At 55.2% G+C, this 20,935-nt stretch overlaps 3 protein-coding genes across 3 annotated transcripts; 2 read left to right on the forward strand and 1 right to left on the reverse strand.

Annotated features, from left to right (window-relative positions):
- Window positions 1–742: 742 nt before the first annotated feature.
- KVR01_007419 (uncharacterized protein) lies at window positions 743–10,196 on the forward strand. Its single transcript, XM_044788155.1, has 12 exons — window positions 743–1,666; window positions 1,697–2,117; window positions 2,188–2,355; window positions 2,435–2,558; window positions 2,671–2,783; window positions 2,871–3,339; window positions 3,806–3,933; window positions 3,997–7,437; window positions 7,515–7,814; window positions 7,914–8,329; window positions 8,439–8,916; window positions 9,263–10,196. The coding sequence occupies exons 1-12, from the start codon at window positions 1,071–1,073 to the stop codon at window positions 10,160–10,162; spliced, it is 7,554 nt and encodes a 2,517-aa protein (XP_044643672.1). The 5' UTR covers window positions 743–1,070; the 3' UTR covers window positions 10,163–10,196.
- On the reverse strand, window positions 10,173–12,531 carry KVR01_007369 (proteasome regulatory particle base subunit RPT6). Its single transcript, XM_044795018.1, has 2 exons — window positions 11,965–12,531; window positions 10,173–11,839 (listed from the first exon to the last, which is right to left on the reverse strand). The coding sequence occupies exons 1-2, from the start codon at window positions 12,509–12,511 to the stop codon at window positions 10,902–10,904; spliced, it is 1,485 nt and encodes a 494-aa protein (XP_044643622.1). The 5' UTR covers window positions 12,512–12,531; the 3' UTR covers window positions 10,173–10,901.
- Window positions 12,532–15,410: 2,879 nt separating this feature from the next.
- Window positions 15,411–20,832, forward strand: KVR01_007653 (uncharacterized protein). The gene is made up of 3 exons (XM_044788118.1): window positions 15,411–16,454; window positions 16,605–19,429; window positions 19,653–20,832. Exons 1-3 carry the CDS (start codon window positions 16,259–16,261, stop codon window positions 20,139–20,141), a joined length of 3,510 nt encoding a protein of 1,169 aa, XP_044643906.1. The 5' UTR covers window positions 15,411–16,258; the 3' UTR covers window positions 20,142–20,832.
- The last annotated feature ends 103 nt before the right edge of the window (window positions 20,833–20,935 follow it).

Consider the following 20,935-nt stretch of genomic DNA (forward strand, 5'->3'; position numbering starts at 1 on the left):
TGCAGTAGCTCCTGATAAGAATAGTCTATGACAGATTACCGTGGACAAGTTTGAATCCCGAGGTCCTGCGGCCCAGCCAGCATGCCTCTTCAACGTCTTTGGCGTGAAGTACCGTATAACCAGCAGGCACCTGTCATTCGCAGAATGTCAACATTCTCCCAAACATCTATAAGAAGTTCCTCGAGCGCTCGCCGTGATATTCAGTCACCTGACCACTGAATACAGCACTCACCAGGCCAGAAAAAGCCACTGGCATGACAGTGTCATCTCGGTGCGTTCCGCCAGTTTGTGAGTCCCATGCCCGTGCGGTTGTTTGTAATATCCTCTTCCAAGATTCTGTGAGATCTTCATGTCAGAGGCGTCCTGAGATGGCCGAGATAGTCCTGGAATGGTTATGTTGTAGTACTGTACGCTTCATTGTCCACGGCAATAGGCTGGAGCCAGGCTGGGCCGAACCTGGTTTGACACGTCGATGTTCTCAAGTATCGGCGATGGAGCCTGCCAATGAGCCATACGAGCATTTTCTTTAGCTGAAAATATGTTTTCGACACAACCCTCATCGGTAATCCTGATATCCTTCTTAGGATCTCTTCCCTCTTCTAAAATCTCACGTCATCAGTAGTCCCACCTGCGCTGACTATAAAAGCCGTGTTAATGGCTATCATTGGCCACAGGCTGCAGATCTTCCCCCTAACTGATGTATACGGCTGTGAGGCTGGAAGGACAGAGGTATTAATTAGAATGCGGTTCTACGTACAATACGAAAGAAAGCTAAACCGAGTAGGACTTGAGCATGGGACAAGGGCAGGAGGGGTAGTACGTGAAGGAATGGTTGCACACATCAAAAAATACCTAGATAGATGGTGACTGCACATGTGGTTGGTCAGTCCGTATCTTTAGGATCCAACGTGTAACATATAAGGACCCGCAGGAGAGGCGCGGACTGGCAACGTTTATACCTGCTTTGAGGACGATGTGTAGAGGCAAACCGGGAATTTGCTCGGCATTACAACCACATCAGGAGGTTCTCGACTCGATTCAATTTACAAGTAACTAGTTCACTGTTGCACATGAAGATGGGCACCATCCGCGACCAAACTTTTACCAATGGTAAAATTTCCGCTCAGACAGACGCCACTGAGAATGGTACTACAAGCAGCAATTCGAACCACATCAAAATGTCCGAGTACTCCACTGGACTCCTCACAAGGCCCCGGCCAATTGCTATCTGCGGCATGGCGATGCGCCTCCCCGGCGGAATCCACGATGACAAGGCCTTATGGGAGGTGCTCTACAACGGAAAGGATATGCGAGTGACCATTCCAGAGGACAGGTACAATGCAAAGGCATTCAGCAGTGGCCTTGGGAAGAAGGGAGCCATCGAAACTCAGCATGGGTACTTCCTGACCGATGACCTTTCCTGTCTTGACGCGTCCTTCTTCTCCATGACGAAGTCAGACCTGGAAAGGACAGACCCACAGCAACGTCAAATTCTTGAGGTGACCCGCGAATGCCTCGAGAGCGCAGGCGATGCAGAGTACCGCGGAAAAGACATTGGCTTCTACGTAGGAACTTTTGGTGAGGACTGGCTTCACTCGCAGTCCAAGGAGAACCAATTCTCGGGAACCTTCATGGGCAGCGGTGATCTGATGATCGCGAACCGTGTGTCGTACGAGTTCGACCTCCAGGGCCCAAGCATGGTCATCAAGACCGGCTGCTCTGCCTCGCTTGTCGCACTCCATCACGCGTGCCAGGCTCTCCTGAATGGAGACTGTTCGGCGGCGATTGTGGGGGGCACCAGCCTGATCATGGGGCCGCACACGACTGCGGCCATGACCCAACAGGGTGTACTGTCGCCCGATGGCTCGTGCAACACATTTGATGCTTCTGCTAATGGCTTTGCAAGGGCCGACGCCATCAACGCCGTCTATATCAAGCTATTGGACGATGCGATTCGAGACGGCAATCCGATTCGCGCCGTGATACGCGGCACCTGGACCAATAGCGATGGCAAAAGCGCCTCTCTCACAGCTCCTAGCTGTGAAGCACAAACTTCGCTGATGCGCAAGGTGTATGAGAGAGCCCAACTTGATCCTGCAAGGACAGCCTTCGTTGAGGTGAGGTGATCCGCCACTCTTGTTTGGAACATCTGAGTACGTGTGAATGTCTTCTAAATTTCTGCTCCAGTGTCACGGAACCGGAACTGCCACTGGTGATCCTATTGGTATGTTACTCTTTCAAGTGAGCCAGAGTGCTGAACTTCAAAATGATAATTTCATTTGCTTATCATCGAGACACACAGAGACCACAGCTGTAGGAAACGTCTTTGGTGAGACGGGCGTGTACATCGGTTCTGTAAGATCCACGACAATACAGTTTGGCGCATTTCGCATGGACCAATTGTGCCACTGACTATTTCATTGTCCCAATGTAGCTCAAGCCCAACATTGGGCACGCGGAGGGTGCTTCAGGTCTCAATAGTCTGATCAAGGCCGTCCTCATGTTGGAGCATAAGACAATTGTGCCTCAGATCAAGTTTGTCCATCCGAACCCTAAGAGTAAGCACCCATAAGTCACGCTTCACAACCTGCGGCACTTTTCAGCTCTAGTTGAGGCAGCTCAGTGCGAGGAAGTTATGCTTGTAGCGGTTAACCCAGCAGATAATACTAGTTCCTTTCTCCGAGAAGAGGTTGAAAGTCCCTATTCAGGCAACGCCATGGCCGCTGGATCGCGCTGAGCGCGTGAGTGTCAATTCTTTCGGCATAGGAGGAACAAACGCCCATGTAAGCGCTTCACACACTCTCATATCTCGTTTACTTATGACTGCAGCACACGAAAATGGACTGATGACTTGTATTTCTGACGTCTAGGTGATTATCGACTCCTTGCAGGAAGTAAGGCCCGGCTTGCTGGTCAAGAATGGTTTGAAACGAGTTACAGCACTCCGGCCTCTGCTCATGGTCCTGTCCGCGAATAGCCAAGATTCATTGAAGAAACACGTCATGAATCTTGAAAATTATCTGGCGGAAAACCTTGAAAAGAATGAGGCGGATATTGCTTACACCTTGTCGCAGCGTCGTGAACACCTCCCGTACAGAACATTCATCGTCACCAGTGCCAATGAAGATTGTACATCCAACACTGTCATCCAGCCGCCAGCATTGGTCAAGTCGCTGGCCAATCCCGCTCCCATCACCATGGTATTCAGTGGTCAAGGTGCTCAGTGGGCTGGAATGGCCAAGGACTTGATTCAAGACGACCCAGCGTTCCGCAAGGACATTCAAAATATGGATTGCATCCTGCGAAGTCTCACGTACCCGCCAAATTGGAGTGTTGAAAGTGAGCCAATTTATTTCCTACCACATTTTTCTTATGACACCGGATATTCGCACCCGCCAAAACGGAGGGTACACCCATAGTACCTAGGTACTTAAGTAGGCAGCTTAGAGATCAAGGTACTCAGGCTAGCAACGACCTAATTATCTTATGGGCTTATCCTACAGGAGGTTATTCCATAGGAGGTTGTCCTAGGAGGTTGTCCTGTAGGAGGTTGTTCTGTAGGAGGTTATTCCATAGGAGGTTGTCCTAGGAGGTTGTTCTGTAGGAGGTTGTCCTAGGAGGTTGTCCTAGGGGAGGTTGTCCTAGGAGGTTGTCCTAGGGGAGGTTGTCCTGTAGGAGGTTGTCTGTCCTATAGGAGTTTACTCCTTGGGGCTTGGGTGTACCCTCCATTTCTGCGGGTGTGAATATCCAATCTCTTTCTCTTGAATCCTAGATCAACATCTATTTGCTTACATGGACAAAACAGATGAGCTCCTGGAACCAGCTACGAGCAGCAGACTTGAGAGGGCTGAGTTTGCACAACCATTATGCACGGCTATTCAGATTGCCCTCATCGAAACGCTCCGCCGGGCAGGAATTATCCCAACTGCCGTCGTTGGACACTCAAGCGGAGAAATTGCCGCCGCGTACGCGACTGGAGCACTTTCCATGGCTGAGGCTATGATCATAGCTTACTATCGTGGATACGTGACGAAAGAAGACACCCGTGCTGGTGGCATGGCTGTTGTCGGCATGGGCCGTGACTCTGTCGTCCCTTTCCTCGAAGGTGACGTAATTGTGGCGTGCGAGAACAGCCCCGACAGCAGTACCATCTCAGGAGATCAAGAAGCGGTGCAGAGGATCATCGAGACCATCAAGGCTGAGAAGCCAGATGTCCTGGCAAGACGTCTCAAGGTCAACACGGCATACCACTCGCACCACATGCACTCTTTCGTCGAATCATACGTAGCTCTGGTTGAACATGAGCTGGGGACCAAGGGTCTCTGCCGGAACGAACCCACGATTCCTATGTACTCGAGCGTACACAACCTGGTAATCAACCGTGCAGCTCTGCTGTGTCCAAAATACTGGGGAGAGAATCTGGAGAATCCTGTGCGTTTTCACCCAGCCGTTTTAAATATCCTGAAGGACCAGCCACATAATCTCTTTGTCGAAATCGGCCCCCACTCAACCCTTGCCGGTCCCCTGCGGCAGATCCTCGGCGAGGCTCGTTTACCATGTAATTACATCCCGGCCATGATTCGCTCAAGGAACTGCAGCAAGAGTCTTCTTTCTGCACTCGGTCAGCTCTTCCAACAGGGTGCTGCTGTCGACTTCAAGGCTATCATCCCCAGGGGAGAAGTTGTACATGACCTGCCAGCCTATGCGTGGGACCACAGCCAGTCCCACTGGGCTGAGCCCAGAGTCTCAAAGCATTGGCGATTTCGACCGTATGGACATCATGCGCTTTTAGGCCAGAGAATTCCTGAAAGTACTGCCTTTGATCCATCGTGGCGAGTGGTGCTCGACCTCGAGGACGAGCCATGGCTAGCTGATCACAAGGTACGCGATGACATCGTGTTTCCTCTGGCGGGATACGTTGCTATGGCTGGCGAAGCGATCCGTCAATTGTCAGGCATTGAGACGGGTTATAGTGTGCGGCACGTGGTGGTCCACACTGCCCTCCTTTTGGCCGAGTCTAAGCCGGTCGAAGCTGTCACCAGTCTCCGGCGGCGGCGGCTGACCGATTCTGCCGACTCGGATGCATATGACTTTGTCATCTCGTCGTGGTCAGGGTCCAACTGGATCAAGAACTGCGAGGGGCTGGTGCGTCCAATGGAACAGAGATTGACCGTGCATGCCGACGGGCCAAGGTCCATTGATGTCGCCTCTGACCGAAGGACATCCGCTTCAAAGTGGTACGAGATCATGGCGCGTGTTGGGCTCGTATATGGACCAGAGTTCCAAGGCATAACTTCTCTGTCATCGTCAACCACAGAGAAGCTAGCCGCAGCCACCATCACCAACTCGTCGGCTCGTCAAAATGCACCATTTCCGTTCCACCCGGCCACAATTGATAGTTGCCTGCAAGTTGTGCTCGCTGCCAAGGCTCAGGGCGTTAGCCGACACCTCACGCAGCTCTGTGTCCCAACTCTGATCGAGGAACTTGATATCTCTCACAGTACCGTGGAAATGAACGCTCGCGCGTGGTCTCTTGACGATGATAAGGACGTCGGACTGGAGTGCCTCTCATCGGATGGCCTCAATGTCCTTCGCCTGCGCGGTGCTCAGATGACTCCCTTGGAAGATATAAGGTCGGTCACTGCCAACGAAGACCGTCATGCAGCTGCCCGGCTCGAGTGGTATCCCGACTTCGATTTCATGGATGTTCCTCCGCTGTTCACCGCTCCAACCGCCACGAACGAGGTCAAGCGAATCATCGAAGAGCTCGCCTTATTGTGTATCCTCGACTCTTACGAACGCCTTCAAGGCCTCAGCTCCGAGCAACCTCACTTTACCAAGTTCCGCGAATGGCTGTCACGCCAAAAGGACATTGCGGCATCGGGCTCATATCCCATCGTTGAAAACGCTGCCAGCTATCTCAGTCTTTCCCGTGAACAGCGCGGAGCCCAGATCAACCAGCGTTATGAATCGCTGAAGTCGACGGGTGTTTACATAGTGCGGGTCGCGGAAGGAATCATGCGAATCCGGGACAACACAGAGAGTCTATTCACCGGCTCGACGGACACGTTGGATCTCTTGATGCGCGACAACGTTCTTACCGAGATATATAATGCTGTATCATTCGGCTGCGGCGACTTCGTGCACATGCTCGCCATCACCAAACCCAGGCTGCGTATCCTCGAAGTCGGCGCCGGAACCGGTGGCACGACAGAGCCCATACTCCGGTCCTTGGCTAGTCGCGACGGAAACCCAGCTTATTCACTATATACATTCACCGACATCTCGGCTGGCTTCTTTACCCAGGCCCGCGAGCGCTTTGCGTACGCCCCCAACATGGAATATAAGGTGTTGGACATCTCACGGAGCGCTCAGACTCAGGGCTTTGAGGCCGGATCTTACGACCTGATACTGGCGCCAAATGTTGTCCACGCCACGCCCAGTCTTAATGAGACTCTGAAGAACCTCAAGCCGCTGCTCCGGCCTGACGGACACCTTGTGCTTTCCGAGGTGTGTGCCGTCGCACGCGCCCCTGGATATGTGTTTGGAAATTTCTCCGGTTGGTGGCTCGGCGAGGCAGATAACCGCAAGTGGGAGCCATATGTCATGGTAGACCGCTGGGATGAGGAGCTGAGGAGCGCCGGCTTTACAGGTGTCGGCACGGCCGTCTACGATGCTGACCAGCCTTATCAATATTGTGCTGCCATCGTCAGCCAGCCCGCCACCAACATCAACGCGGCAGCGGAAAGTATGTTCCTTACCCTCCTTTGCTCCAAGCCCGAAGAGGGTGTTAGCAAGCGCCTCTTGGATGGTCTCACAATGGCCGGGTACAAAGTCAATGTTGCCAACTTGGACGAAGTGAGCTTGTTTGCTACACGGCACGACATCATCAGCACCCTCGAGATGGAGGCACGAGTGTTCGACAACATCAACGAAATTGATTTCACCCGGTTCCAGAACATGACAAGAAACCTCACGGATCAGACAGTGCTCTGGCTCATGCCCCCGACACAAGTCGACTGTGAGGACCCCCGATCAGCACAAACAGTGGGTTTGTTTCGCGTCACGCGCGCAGAGCTGGGCATCTCACTGAATACGCTGGAGATCAACGAGCGCGAGAAATGCTTTGCTGAACTCGTTATCAAGGTGTTTGAAAAGGTTAGGACTTGTGAGGATACAGGAAACATCGCACCCGACAGCGAGTACGCTGTTCAAGATGGCGTCATTAAGATTGGTCGCTACCAGCCCTTCAACCTCGAGCGCGAGGTCGGCGACAACAGCCTTCAGGTAGCGCAGGCCGCTGGAGTCAAGCAAAAACTGGCTATCGACAAGCCTGGTCTTCTCGAATCGCTGCATTGGGTCACCACAAATCGTATCGAGCAGCTAGGTGCGCGCGAGGTCGAAGTTGAGGGCCGCGCCGTGGGCTTGAATTTCAAGGTGAGTTATATGTCACAGCATTCTTCCCTCGAAAAAGAGCATGTTGATACTGGGATATTGCCTGACAATCCGACAAGGATATCATGGTTGCCATGGGAGTCCTCAAATTTGGCACCGGCGACAAGGACGCACCGATCGGACTCGAAATCACAGGTGTCGTATCTCGTGTCGGCTCGCAGGTCAGTGAAATTGCTATCGGAGATCGAATCTGCGGTGTTGCCGTGGAAGGTTGCTTCTCAACTCATGTGGTTCTCTTGGACACACTGGTCCTCAAGCTTCCGGACGAACTCAGCTTCGAAGAAGGTGCAACCATGCCGGCCTGCTATACGACGGCCGTTCATGCACTTATTGAAGTTGGCCAGCTGAAAAGAAACCAAGTACGTACAAGAACATGCGTCGCAATCCTGCCAAGCTGTAAAAATATGCAAGATTGGGACGAAGAAAGCTGACTGAAACACTCTCGGACTTTTCGACAGACACTGCTCGTCCATTCGTCCTGCGGTGGAGTCGGCCATGCCTCAATCGAGATTGCTAAAATGATAGGGGCCGAAACCTACTGCACTGTGGGAAGTGACCTAAAACGTCAGTATCTGGTCGACAAGATGGGCATTCCAGACGATCACATCTTCAACTCGAGAGACCAGTCCTTCCTCCCGGGTATAATTAGGGCCACCAACGGTAGAGGCGTTGACCTTGTTCTGAACTCACTCTCTGGCGAACTCCTGCACGCCTCGTGGAAATGTGTTGCAGAGTTTGGCAAGCTTGTCGAGCTGGGAAAACGCGACCTCGTGGGCTTCGGGAGGCTAGATATGGAACCATTCCTCGCCAATCGCTCTTATTGCTGTGTCGATCTTGGACACGTTCTAGCGCAGCGCCCAGCATTTGCGAGAACGTAAGTATTTGCCCCCGCAGGTTCCAGGCATAACAACCCCCCCCCCCCATACACTTTTCAGATAAATATCTCTAAGAAATGGACTTACTGACTAGACGAAATGCCTTAGACTCATGCAACAATGGATGAAAATGTATTCAGATGGCCATGTCAAGCCGATTCAGTCCATGTCTTTGTTTGAGGCTAGCGAAATTGAGCAGTGCTTTCGTCATCTTCAGAAAGGGGATCATATTGGCAAGGCGGTGGTCCGCTTCCCTGGCAATTTATCCTGTGTTTCCACTGTTTTGCAACCCAAGGACTTCACATTGGACAGCGACGCTTCTTACCTTCTTACTGGAGGCTTGGGGGGCCTAGGCCGCTCCATCGCGGGCTGGGCAGCGGAACACGGTGCTCGTCACCTCGTCTTCCTTTCAAGAAGTGCAGGAAAAGGGGAACATGACCAGTCCTTCTTCAGTGAGCTCAGGAGCATGAACTGTTCTGTCACTTTTGTTGCGGGCAAGGTCGATGACGAAAATGCTATCGTCGAGTGTATTCGGGCGGCGCCGAGACCGATCAAGGGAATCTTTCATCTAGCTATGGTTCTCAGGGTATGTCTGTTCTTCTTTCTGTTTTTCTTTTCTTTTTCTTTTTCCTTTCCTCCTTTTCCCTCCCTCCTTTTCCCTCCCTCTTTTCCCCTCCCTCTTTTTTTCCCCCCTTCTCTCCTTCCTAACCCCCTAGTCCCTCCCCTATCCTCACCTCCCTCCTCCATCCTAACCTCCCTCCTCTATCCTAACCTCCTTCCTCCTACCCTCCCTCCTACCCTCCCTCCCTCATTTTTTCCCCTGCCTCTTTTTCCCTCCCCCTTTTTCCCTCCCTCTTTTCTTCCTCTCCCCAATATATCTTTACTCCCTCTTCTCCAAGTAACGACTAACTGAGTGCCTTCCCTTCACGCAGGATGGACCTATGCTTGACCTCTCGTATGAGGAGTGGACCTCCGCGGTAGGACCCAAAGTCAACGGTGCCTGGAATCTGCACAATGCGTTCCTCGACCAGCCACCCCTTGACTTCTTCGTGATGACCAGCTCGTTAGTGACACTGGGTGACCGGGCGGGGCAGAGCAACTACGCGGCCGCCAACACGTTCCTCGAGTCCTTTTGCCAGTATCGACACAAGATGGGCCTCCCCGCGTCGGCGATCGCAGTCTGCCCCATCGACGACGTCGGCTTCGTCTCCGAGAACACCGCCGTCCGCCGTAAGCTCAAGTCCGAGGGCCTATACTTCCTGCCCGAGAGCGAGATGCTGGATTACATGCAGCTCGCAATCCTCAACTCATACCCGCCTGGCCCGGGGAGTAAGACCGACGACAGCAGGACGGCATCGTGGAAGTCTGAAGGTAACATCATCATGGGTTTGAGGTCTGAGGTCCATCTTGAAGATCCGGCCTGTCAGGTCTCATGGCGCCGCGATCGGAGGATGGGCACGTACCATAACGTGCCTAAAGCAGAGGCGGAGGGTGGTTCTTCGGCCAGCAGTAACAACGCGCTCAAGGAATTCTTCACTCGGGTCGCCGACGACCCGAGTAATCTTGAGGACCAGACAAGCATCGACCTGCTCGCCCACGAGATCGGATACCGCATCTTCCGTTTCATGATGAAGCCAGAGGAGGACATGTGTATAACAATGTCGCTCACGCAGATCGGAATGGACAGTCTGATGGCAATTGAGTTGCGCCGGTGGTGGAAGCAGGCATTTGGGCTGGATATCAGTGTCCTGGAAATTATGGGGTCTGGCACACTCCAGAATCTAGGCAAGGTTGCCGCCGATGGATTAAAGGTCAAACTAGGAGCACAGTAAATCATGAGGAACCTTCCCTTCTCGTAGTGGTAAACGCTCAGAGACCCAGTGTTTAAAGAAACGCAATGCCAATAACGCAATGCCAACAACGCTCCTATGTACAAACCCATCATATCTTTCTGAGTCAATGTTGGGCGCTCGCAGCAAGAGAACGGTCTGCGACGGCGACTACTCGGGCGTCGATGGCTTGAAATGTAGGGACATCATTTTCATGCAGTGTATGAGGCCGCCTGTCTGCGTACCTATCCAAACGGTGCTTTTCAGGCCGTTTCTGCAGTTGGACTCTGGAAAACCAAAACACTACGTCGAACACAAGCGTGGCACATTTTGCTAGTCCCGGTCGACTGAGCCATACTGTGCAGTGTCCAACTTATCCTAGCGAGTAGCTGGGCATAATGATATGCTGCAAGTTCCGTCCTCATAGACCCGCGGTCTCCATGAAATGTCCCATGAAAGACTCGACTTGGATGATGGATGGAGCAACATGCCGCTGAACATGTGCCGAACCACAATTCTGCGGGCAGCTTCCCAGGGAAGGAACTGAACTCAACGCGAGTCTATTCGTGATTTCATCAATTAACACCTCTACCCATAGTGTTGTACAAGTCGGACAGGGTGCCCAAGCCGTTCCCCTCTGCCTTTTTTGTGCATGAGGCACCGCTCCCGCCTCGTCTTCCCAACCAGCACCACCCATCCCCACCAACATCCCACATGCCCCCCACATCCAACCGCACAAAGATCACTTGAACAGGCGCTGCAAGCTGACCTCCTTGCTGCCGTCGTGCTTGTTCAGGATCTTGGCGGTGGCCAGCTCAAAGTCCTCCTGGGTGACGTGGACCCTCCTCTCGCGGAGGGCGTACATGCCGGCCTCGGTGCAGACGCCCTTGAGCTCGGCGCCGGAGCAGCCGTTCATCTTCTCGGCGATCTTGGTGAGGTTCAGGCCGCGGGTGAGGTTCATCTTGCGGGAGTGGATGCGCAGGATGTCGGCGCGGGCCTCGACGCTGGGCGGGGGGAACTCGATCTTCCTGTCGATGCGGCCGGGGCGCAGCAGGGCCGGGTCGAGGATGTCGAGGCGGTTGGTGGCCATGATGACCTTTATGTTCTTGGTGGGCTCGAAGCCGTCGAGCTGGTTGAGGAGCTCGAGCATGGTGCGCTGGACCTCGGAGTCGCCGCCGCTGGACCCCTCGACGCGGGAGCTGCCGATGCTGTCGATCTCGTCCATGAAGATGATGGAGGGGGCGTGCTCGCGCGCCATGACGAAGAGCTCGCGCACCATGCGGGAGCCCTCGCCGATGTACTTTTGCACCAGCTCCGACCCGGACACGCGGATGAACTTGCAGTCGGTGTGGTGGGCGACCGCCCTCGCCAGCAGGGTCTTGCCCGTTCCCGGTGGGCCGTAGAGCAGGACGCCCTTTGGCTGTGCGATGCCCAGGGACTCGAAGAGCTCCGGGTGCTTGAGGCCCAGCTCGATGACCTCCTTGATTTCCTTGATCTGCTGGTCCAGGCCGCCTATCATGTCGTAGGTCGAGTCGGGTACCTTCTCGACCATCATGAGGGAGACGAGGGGGTCCACGGACGAGGGCAGGATCTTTTCGAGTTTGTATGAGTCGGACAGGAGCGTAACCCGTTTGCCGACGGTGAGCTTGGTGATGTCGACGGAATCTGATACATCCACGACTGCAGATGGGTGTCAGCACGTTGATGAGCCCGGGATTGTCATTGTCGCATGTGGCGGGGTCCCTTTGCGATCACTTTACGCCACGGTAGGACCAGACTAGGCGAAGAGGAAAAAAAACACATACCGTATTTGCCCTCGGGATGAACCTTGACCAACACCTTCTTCGTGCTCATCACCTTGACGACCTCTCCGACGTAGGAACCCGGTTGCTGCAGCAGGCCCAGCTCTTCCCGGAGGAGGCGCACTCTCGAGTTGTAGTCATTCCTCTGAGCCTCGAGACGACGCAGCACGGCCTGGCCCTTGAGGATCTCAAGCTTCATGGCCTCGATCTTGTTGTGGTAGTAGTTGTCGAGCGCCATGGTGATGGAGGCGGCTCTGGGGGGAGCTCTGACCCGGGGGAAGGCTGACGTCGAGGGGAAGGTGGTGTTCGGAGGAGACTTGCCGTCGTCCTCGGTCGGCGGGGGGATTGGTTCGTCTGTGGTTGGTTCAGGGGGTCGGGGGTCGAGCTGCAGTGGTGGCTTGTTGTGCTGTTTGATGGATATGAAGATGTCGGTTGTCACGATGCGGCGCAAGCAGAGGGCGAAGAGCTGCCACAGCCGTTGCCGCAGGCAGTCCTGGCCAACGCGTCGTCCATCGCTTGCGGTTATGGTGGCCCGTGCTTCTGGACCCATGTCGGCTGGCTGGCCCCTTGCTGCCGTCGAGTGTGCGAGAGCCAAAGCTGGAAGATTAGATAAGCAGGAGAGACGTCATTCTGGACCGAGCTTCCACCAGCTCCGGCCAGCTCGACTGGGAATTATAACATAGCAGTGCTTTCATTCCGTATCCAGCCTGTATATATCAACATATAAGCACATGCAGTCTACTGTTGTTGGAATCTGGGCTCAGGTCTCACGCAGCACATTGGATGCACATGTCCAGTCCAGCCAGCCAGCCTCAAAGAGACAAGCTATGTCTCGGCCCTGGGGTTGCCTAAGGGTAGCTAGCGTATTCGTCTGTGACTTGTGCCTATTACATTCCAGGTCATCCGTCTGCGAACTCACCCTCCTTTACAGGTCAAGCGTCACGCGGCCACGAGGTCTGATATCAACACTAAAGTCATGCCCCATGGTGTTTCCGACCGAGCCGAAGAAAGCAGTTTTCTGAGAAACAGAGATCCTGGAGCTTGTTTGCGAACCCTAATTAGTTCAGGGTCTGGGTTCATCCATCCTAGAGTGGTGCCTGTCCAACTGTCCTGGTTTGGCCTGTCTCGGTCTGATCGCTGGAGGGAGTACCACAGTAGCAAGGAACGTATATCCCAGGTCCTCTAGTTTCCGGGAATACCCAGACTGCCTCGTCAGCGTCCCGACGAATTGTGTTAGACGTATAGAAATGTGTTGAACTCAATCGGAGCCCGACCTATGGAGCAACATGGCGGTGAAGCGCCACCAGATATAACTGTTTGGGCTGCACCTCGGTATAGTCTACTGGCTGGCTGCCTTGTGCTGGATTATTGCCCGATCCGATCTGGCAGCTGCCATGACAAATGACAACTGACAACTGCCGTGTCCGATCGTGTGCAGCCTGCCAGCGAACGATTCAGTTATGCCAGACCTGTCCCCGCGGAGTGAGTACGAGTACCTGTAGCACGATCGCAGGGAAGCAGTCTTGCAGGGGAGGGCATTTGACTGCAGCACGTAACTGTGTCCAGAAGAGTTCACCAGACACCAGACACCAGACACCAGACACCAAACGGTCAAACATGACGCGCACCAGAGACGCAGCAGCGCAACCACACCAGCTGAGGAGGCTCGCATCAGATGTCACATGGGTGGCAGAGAATTGGGTGGATGATCTGAGATGTGGACCCTTTGGGTTACGCCCGGCCCTTTCGACTTCTGACCTGCACAGGGTTGAGGCGGCTGCAAGGAATTTGGGTGGACACTGCGGGCCAATCTATGCACCGAGGAGATGTGACCAGTCGAGCCAGTGGCCACTGGCCAGTGTGTAGTTGTGTAGATACGGAGTAGTGTGATGCTAGCCCAAGCCAGCTACTGAATAAACTGAACGGCGGATACCTATCGGTTCGTGGCTCCCGCATGGTGTGGCTCCCCCAGTTCTTGGGCAGGCCGGATGGTGTGGTGGGCTGAGTCGGGACGAGCTGCATGGGCACTGACTTTGCCAGTCCAGAATGCAATGCGACATCATCGGGCATGACGATCCCCTTCGCGTGGCCCGCCGTTCTACCACAGTATGCACCCACGACTGCATTGGGGGTGCGATTTGCACATACTGGATAGGGCCAGTTCTGCCAGTTCTGCTCTGTAACAAGTGTCAGCCAGCATCGGCGGGAGCACAAAAGACAACGCCCTGCATGTTTGGAAACATGCATGTCAGAATGCGGCGGCGGAAAGAATGTGGGTCTCTTCTAAATCCCCCAGGTGCGTTTTCGAGTACGTACCGCTTCGTGCCCAGACCTTAAGCAACCACACCACCTAAATCTAGTATAGGGCGTGCTTGGCAGACGGGAAGGCGAATATACCTCTTTTTTTCGGGGCCATCACCAACTCTCTCATCCCTTCAAACGCTTTTTTTATTTATTAACTAGCCTTGACGCGTCTAAAAAATCTCTGCTATTGCCAAGAGATTGCTTGGGGACTTTATATAGCGAGCAAGGCGGCAAGCCCCCAGGGCCATCTCTCAACTTCAACTTCCTCCTCTTCTCTTCGTTTCTACCACCAAAAAACACCAAAAACCACCATTTCACTCTCTCTCTCTCCCTCTCTCTCTCCTCGAGGGCACTAGTTGCGAAGCGAACGGCCCTGGTAAGGGCCGTGCAGCCACTAGTAACCAACCCTCCCGGGCGGAGCCCCTCTGGTCCCCCGGCCAAAGGCCGTCACCTCGAAGTTGAGGTTAAATTCGAAGTTGAATTCGTCTATGGCAATAATTGCTCAAGAGTGACGCGTTGGACACTTTCGAGTGAAAGTACCTCTCCCCCCTGTCTGGTGTGTCACACTGCCTCGCATTCGTGCATAAGCGAGGGCCCACGGGGGATATAGAAGAGACCAAGAATGTGCCGTGTAGCAATCCAGCTGTTGCTATCCGCCCCTTGTGTGGTGGTCTTGTTGCTATTTGGATCGAACTGATCGACGTCAAAGGAACATTCAAGTGAGAGAAAAGCACCAAAGTACCAAGGTACCAAAAGTGGTTGGAGTACCAGAGTACCAGAATACCTGGGGCTGTCTATGTATAGTGGGTACAGTGGGCTGTTGGTAGCCCTGCGTTGCCCTCGCCAGCGGGCCCGAGGCTTACACCTCCAGGCCCGTTTGCGCCTGTTGGTCGTGCGTTTCCTTTCTGCAGCCCTGGACCCGGCAAATGTGCCGCCCGCCCTCCTGATCGCTGGGCATCCAAGCCTCTACACTACAGTCCCGTCTGGGAGCACGGACAAGAGAGCTAGGGTGCCGGGTGCCGGGGTGCTTGCTTGCTAATAATACAGGCGGGCTGGTGGAAGGATCAGCCTGCGGTTGGTTGGTTGGCTGGGCACTGGCTACTGGGCCCCTTCCTGCAAAGGTTCCCATCCCCAAGCCCACGGCCCAAGGCCCAAGGCTTTTTGTCCCATGTTTCTGTGTTGATCTTCTCGCATCTGGTTCGAGTCAAGTCGAAATTCCAAGAAAAAAAGTTGCCCTCACCACGGCAGCACCGCAGCACAGCAGCACCGCAGCTGCACGCATGCCCCGAGTGTGGGTGCGAGTCTTCTGACCGAGAAGTACACTGCTTGCTTGCTCCTCGATCTGATCGCCAAAACCCTCGTCCTCGTCTCCCTCGAAATCCATCCATACCGTGGCCAGCCCGCGACCACGACCCGCGACCGCTTGTTCTGTCCCCGAGCTTGTTGCCTTGGAACTCTTCCTTGCTCGCACCACTGCTCGCATCATTGCTCCTCCTTCTCCTCCTCCTCCTTCTCCCCTTCCTCCCACACCACGCCTGTCTCATCTTGCCTGGGGTTGCACGCAGGCACTGCCATGACTTGGACCCGCCTTTAGACTGGAGCTCTACTCAGTGCTCTCCGTCAGCTTGACCCACACCAGCTCGGCCAAAGTACACATGATCGCCCATCCTCGATCTCCCCAGAATCACCACTACTACATGTAACTCGTCCTCCCGAGACCCAATTTCGCCCACCTCTCCTCTGCCCCTGTTCCTTGTTTATCTTTTTTTCTCGTACGTACTCGTAACTTGATACCCCCCTCCTCTCGAGCAACCCACTTCGGCCCAAACCTCCAGCGATATCGTGATCGTGCCCGAGAGACTACGCGACCTGGCGAGCCGCGCCAAAGGTCAACAAGGCAGTGCGCACATCTTGCTGCTGTACACGTGCATGTGATATATGGTACAATTTACGACAAGTTCCTCGGAACATCGGACGGAGTAACCCCGTCAGGATGGATCAACCTCACCAAAACAAGCCCGACGACGCCAGCGAGGTATCGCGCCGCTCCTCAATCGCGCCGTCGCCCACAGACGTCCGCAGCGCCAGCAGATACGAGTCTATCACCGGCCGGGACGACGACGGCTTCTCAGAAAGCTACCAGTCTACGGATACTGTGCGGAGGAGACCAGATGCTACCGTAAATTATGGTATGTGTGACCTGCCACTTCCCGCCATATGGCGCCCTTGTGCCCCGTGCATATCTCCCTATGCTGCATTGCCCAGCTTCACGAGATCGCACGCCTGCGATCGTCCTACATTGTTGGCCCTGTGCTGACTCGCCTCGCCCGCCGCAACAGGCACTAGCAGCCCCTCTGTAGGCACCGCCTCCTCGTCACAATATCTCGAGCCCACCATCTCCAACGAGCGACACCATCAACGCGTAGGGACCAACTCGTCACAACCCTCGCGCTCCCCTGTACCGCCCTCGACCCACGAGCGCGGAAGAGCCAAGCCGCGCAAGCCACCACTGCCACGGCGGGCCTCCTCCAACGCCCAAGCACCACACCGCGGCGGCGTCTTCTCCGTCGACGACGCCCTCGACGAGATCGAGGCCGACCAGGTGAACGAGCTTCAACAGAGCTACTCATCCGTGCGGAGGAGACAGCCCCAGGCCCCAAAGCTGAGCAGGATACAGTCGAGCCGGGATGCGACCGGATCCAGCGAGGATGCCGGGCCTCCGAAGACCCCAGTCATCGTGGAGGAGCAAAATGACGATGTTCCGGACGCAGAGGACGGGGAAGGGAGTGTGCAAGCCGGTGACGGGATGGACGAAGATACGCCTGTCGACGACGACGACGACGACGACGGTGACATCAGCGACGCCGAGAGCTTCACGCTCAAGGACAGGCAGGCCGCCATCAACGAGACCCACCCGTTCGGTATTAGGCTGTGGAAACCTGCCCTGTACAAGAAGGATAGATCGGTCCAGAAGAACGCAGAGACGGACATACACAGCTCGCCCGGCGGCAGGGTCAGCAACTGGCTGCTCTTGTTCAACATTGTCTGGACTTTATGTTTTGGCTGGTGGATGGCCCTGATCGCCTTCGCCGGCGCTGTCGTGTGTTTCTTGTTCGCTGCCGCCCCTAGTGCACTTGAGTATGGACGTGTGCTATGGGGATTGGCGGGATACCTCTTCTATCCCTTTGGCAAGTTCATCCGACTTGAACAGCAGGAGGCATATATCGACGAGGACCAAGGGGAAGGAAGAAGTATCTCTGAGTATGAACAATGGCAGAGTGGCGATCTCGAATACGGCAGGCTGTTCTTCGGCCCTGACAGAAACACCCGGTCTATCGTCGGGAGATCCCGAAGGAGTATTGATTCCGAGCCCAGCGAGACCGACAGCCTGCTGGGACGTGGTCGAGGGCACCACAGCCACGGCAGCGACGATGACCTGCCCCGTATCAAGAGGAGGCTCTTCGGTCGTGGCCAGTGGAACATTGGTCGCCTCATCTTCTTCATCTTCTTCTACGCCCTCATCACGCCATCGCTGTTCCTCGCGTCCGCGATATGTTGGTTCTTGGTCTTCTGGATCCCAATGGGCAAAGTTACCATGCTCCTCTTCGACCACCTGCGCCGTCACCCCTTGGCGTTGTCATTCGAGTCCGACATCTCTTACGCTCGCATCCCGGCGGCGCCTCACTCTTCCGTTATTGTCTGCACCTATCGGGCTGTCGGATTGAAATACTGGAAGTACACGGTCGATGGCACCAACATCTTCCTCATCAACCTCATGGCCGTGGTGCTTTTTGTTATCCTCGATTGGGCCGTGCTGGAGGGTGTCTTCGGGGTCCACAACTTCATCACCTCTCCCGGCTTCCTCTTTATCATGGGATTATTCTCCATCATCCCTCTGGCGTACTTTATCGGTCAGGCTGTGGCTTCCATCTCAGCACAGTCGTCCATGGGATTCGGCGCCGCCATCAACGCCTTCTTCTCCACCATCGTCGAGGTCTTCCTGTACTGTGTGGCGCTCAAGGACGGCAAAGGTGCGCTTGTCGAAGGTAGTATCGTCGGCTCCATATTTGCCGGTGTCTTGTTCCTCCCGGGCTTGTCCATGTGCTTCGGCGCCATCAAGCGCAAGACGCAGCGCTTCAACGCTCGTTCGGCCGGTGTGACATCGACAATGTTGCTCTTCGCAGTGATCGGCGCGTTCGGCCCCACTCTGTTCTATCAGATATACGGCTCACATGAACTCAACTGCGTCGACTGCGTCAGCAGTGGTCATTCCAAGCACGGCATGGGGGCCAGGGACTGCCGCCGCTGCTACTTCAGCCAGACACCTGCCCTGGACGAGCGATTCTATCTCGAGGCGGTCCGCCCGTACTGCTACATGGCAGCCACACTGCTGTTTTTGAGCTATGTCATCGGCCTGTGGTTTACACTACGCACTCACGCCGCGGTGATCTGGAACACTGAGCAGGATGAGAAGAAGCACGAGGAACAGATGCACCACACCGCAATGGGCGGCCGCTCGGCGCCTCGCAGCGGGTACCCATCCATCGGCGAGGCCAGCGGTCTGGACGTGCGTGAGAGCCAGATTTACAAGCGAACTCTGGGCCAGACCCTTAGGCAGGTAGGTCTGCAGCCCGGCATTTCCGGTAACGGCACCGCCACGACACCGCACATCCCGCCTCCAAGGTCCGACACCGTCAGCTCGTCAATGAACATCCCGGGGTTCTCGGAGGCCGAGAACACGCAGCTCGTGCAGCAGATCGCCGAGATCGCCAGCACGGCTGCCACCGCCGCCGCTAGGGACGCGCGGGGCAGCGTTGCTAAAAGCACCCCTGCTACGACGCCTCACCTGCCACAGGGCCATTCTTCTGGGAGGGATACGGCGATGAGCTCGCACCGGCCGCCTCCCATCCGCACGGCGACTTTCCCCGAGCACGAGGACCCCGTGGGTGCTGAGGCCCACGCGGGCGGCCACGGAGGTCACGATGCGCCGAACTGGAGCCGGACAAAGTCTGCCGTCATCCTGATGAGCGCGACTGTGCTGTATGCGATTATCGCGGAGATTCTTGTGGACACGGTCGACGTGGTCCTGGAGGGATTTGCGATTGACGAGAAGTTCCTGGGTATCACGCTCTTTGCGTTGGTGCCGAATACCACGGAATTCTTGGTGAGTTTTTATCTCCCGGCTCGCTTCACCCCCTTGTTTCTGGTGGACGTAATGATGAGCACTACGCGTTATTACCCAGCTCACTCAGACGCATATCTGCGGTTGCTGAGAACACGTTGAATTATCTACTCCTGAACACCCTGTCACCCCACTCCTCTTCCAAAGACGCAAAATCCGAGCACATTTTCCCCAGTCAGGTCTTACTAACCGTGACCCCCACCAGAACGCCATATCCTTCGCCATGAACGGCAACATCGCCCTCTCCATGGAGATCGGGTCCGCCTACGCCCTGCAGGTCTGCCTCCTCCAGATCCCGGCCCTGGTCCTCTTCAGCGCCGTGTACACGGTCACGCTGCCCAACGGCGAGCTCCCGCTCGACATGGCCAAGTACACCTTCTCGCTGCTCTTCCCGCAGTGGGACATGGTGACGGTCATCCTGTGCGTCTTCCTGCTGAGCTACATGTACGGCGAGGGCAAGAGCAACTACTTCAAGGGGTCCATCCTGCTGCTGAGCTACCTCGTCGTCGTCACGGGGTACTACTTTACGGGCTTCGGCATCGGGATCGACTCCCTCGGGGCCGGGGCGAACCGGTTCGACGTCTGGGATGCGCAGGCTGGGGGCTGGGTCTCGCAGTCCCCGGCTGGCGCGGGCGCGGCGGGGCCGGAGAGCTTCAAGACCGTCGGGAGGACGGTCTCTGGTGTGCTGTACTGAAAATATAAAGGTTGGCTGGCTGGCTGTGGTATGGTGTAGGGTTGGAAGCTAGCTGGGTGTGAGCGAACCTCATGGATCTGCATGCATGGCGTGGCATGGTGTGGCATGGTGTGGCATGGTGTGGCATGGTGTGGCATGGTGTGGCTGCTGCTGTGTGGTACCCGCCGGGCCGGAAAGACGGGCGGCATTGGGGGTGTTTTGTGTTTCTGGGGTTGTTAATATCTTGTTCAATCTGTTGTTGGTTCTCTCTGATCTTGCTTCATCTTGGATCGATGTCATTGCGTGCGTGCGTGCATGGGAGAAGGACGTGCTGTGTGTCTGTGTGCCCTGGATGATTTAGCGTCAGGACACGGCCGGCCGGCCCTCCTCTCTTCTCCGGTCATCTTTTTTTTTTTTTCCTTTTGTCCTTTCTTTTGTTCTTTACGGTGTGGCTGTAGATGCATATCCGATATCCCATCTTTCTCTTCTGTTGTGTTAGAGTGTCTGCTGGCCTTGCTTGCTTGCTTGTGTGAAGAGGTGCTCGTGGTGTACACTCCCTGGCTGGCTGGCTTGATGAACGCGAGCTCACATTTGCATGTGCCTGTTCGTTCCCCTGTGTGGAAAGGGCTAGACTGCGAGGCTAGCCTTGAAGTTCTACATACTCGCATGTAATTAGTTGCCCCTACGACTGGCCCGGCCCGCCCGGATGAATCCCACCCCGCCCGGGTGTCCTGTGTTTTACACGTTCATGGGAAAGCTTTGTGTTGTTTATGGGTAAATGAGTTTGCGAGCCGGTAATGCATATAACTGTACTA

The sequence above is a fragment of the Diaporthe batatas genome, assembly GCF_019321695.1.
Source record: "Diaporthe batatas strain CRI 302-4 chromosome Unknown Contig00008, whole genome shotgun sequence".
Classification (NCBI taxonomy): Eukaryota; Fungi; Ascomycota; class Sordariomycetes; order Diaporthales; family Diaporthaceae; genus Diaporthe; species Diaporthe batatas.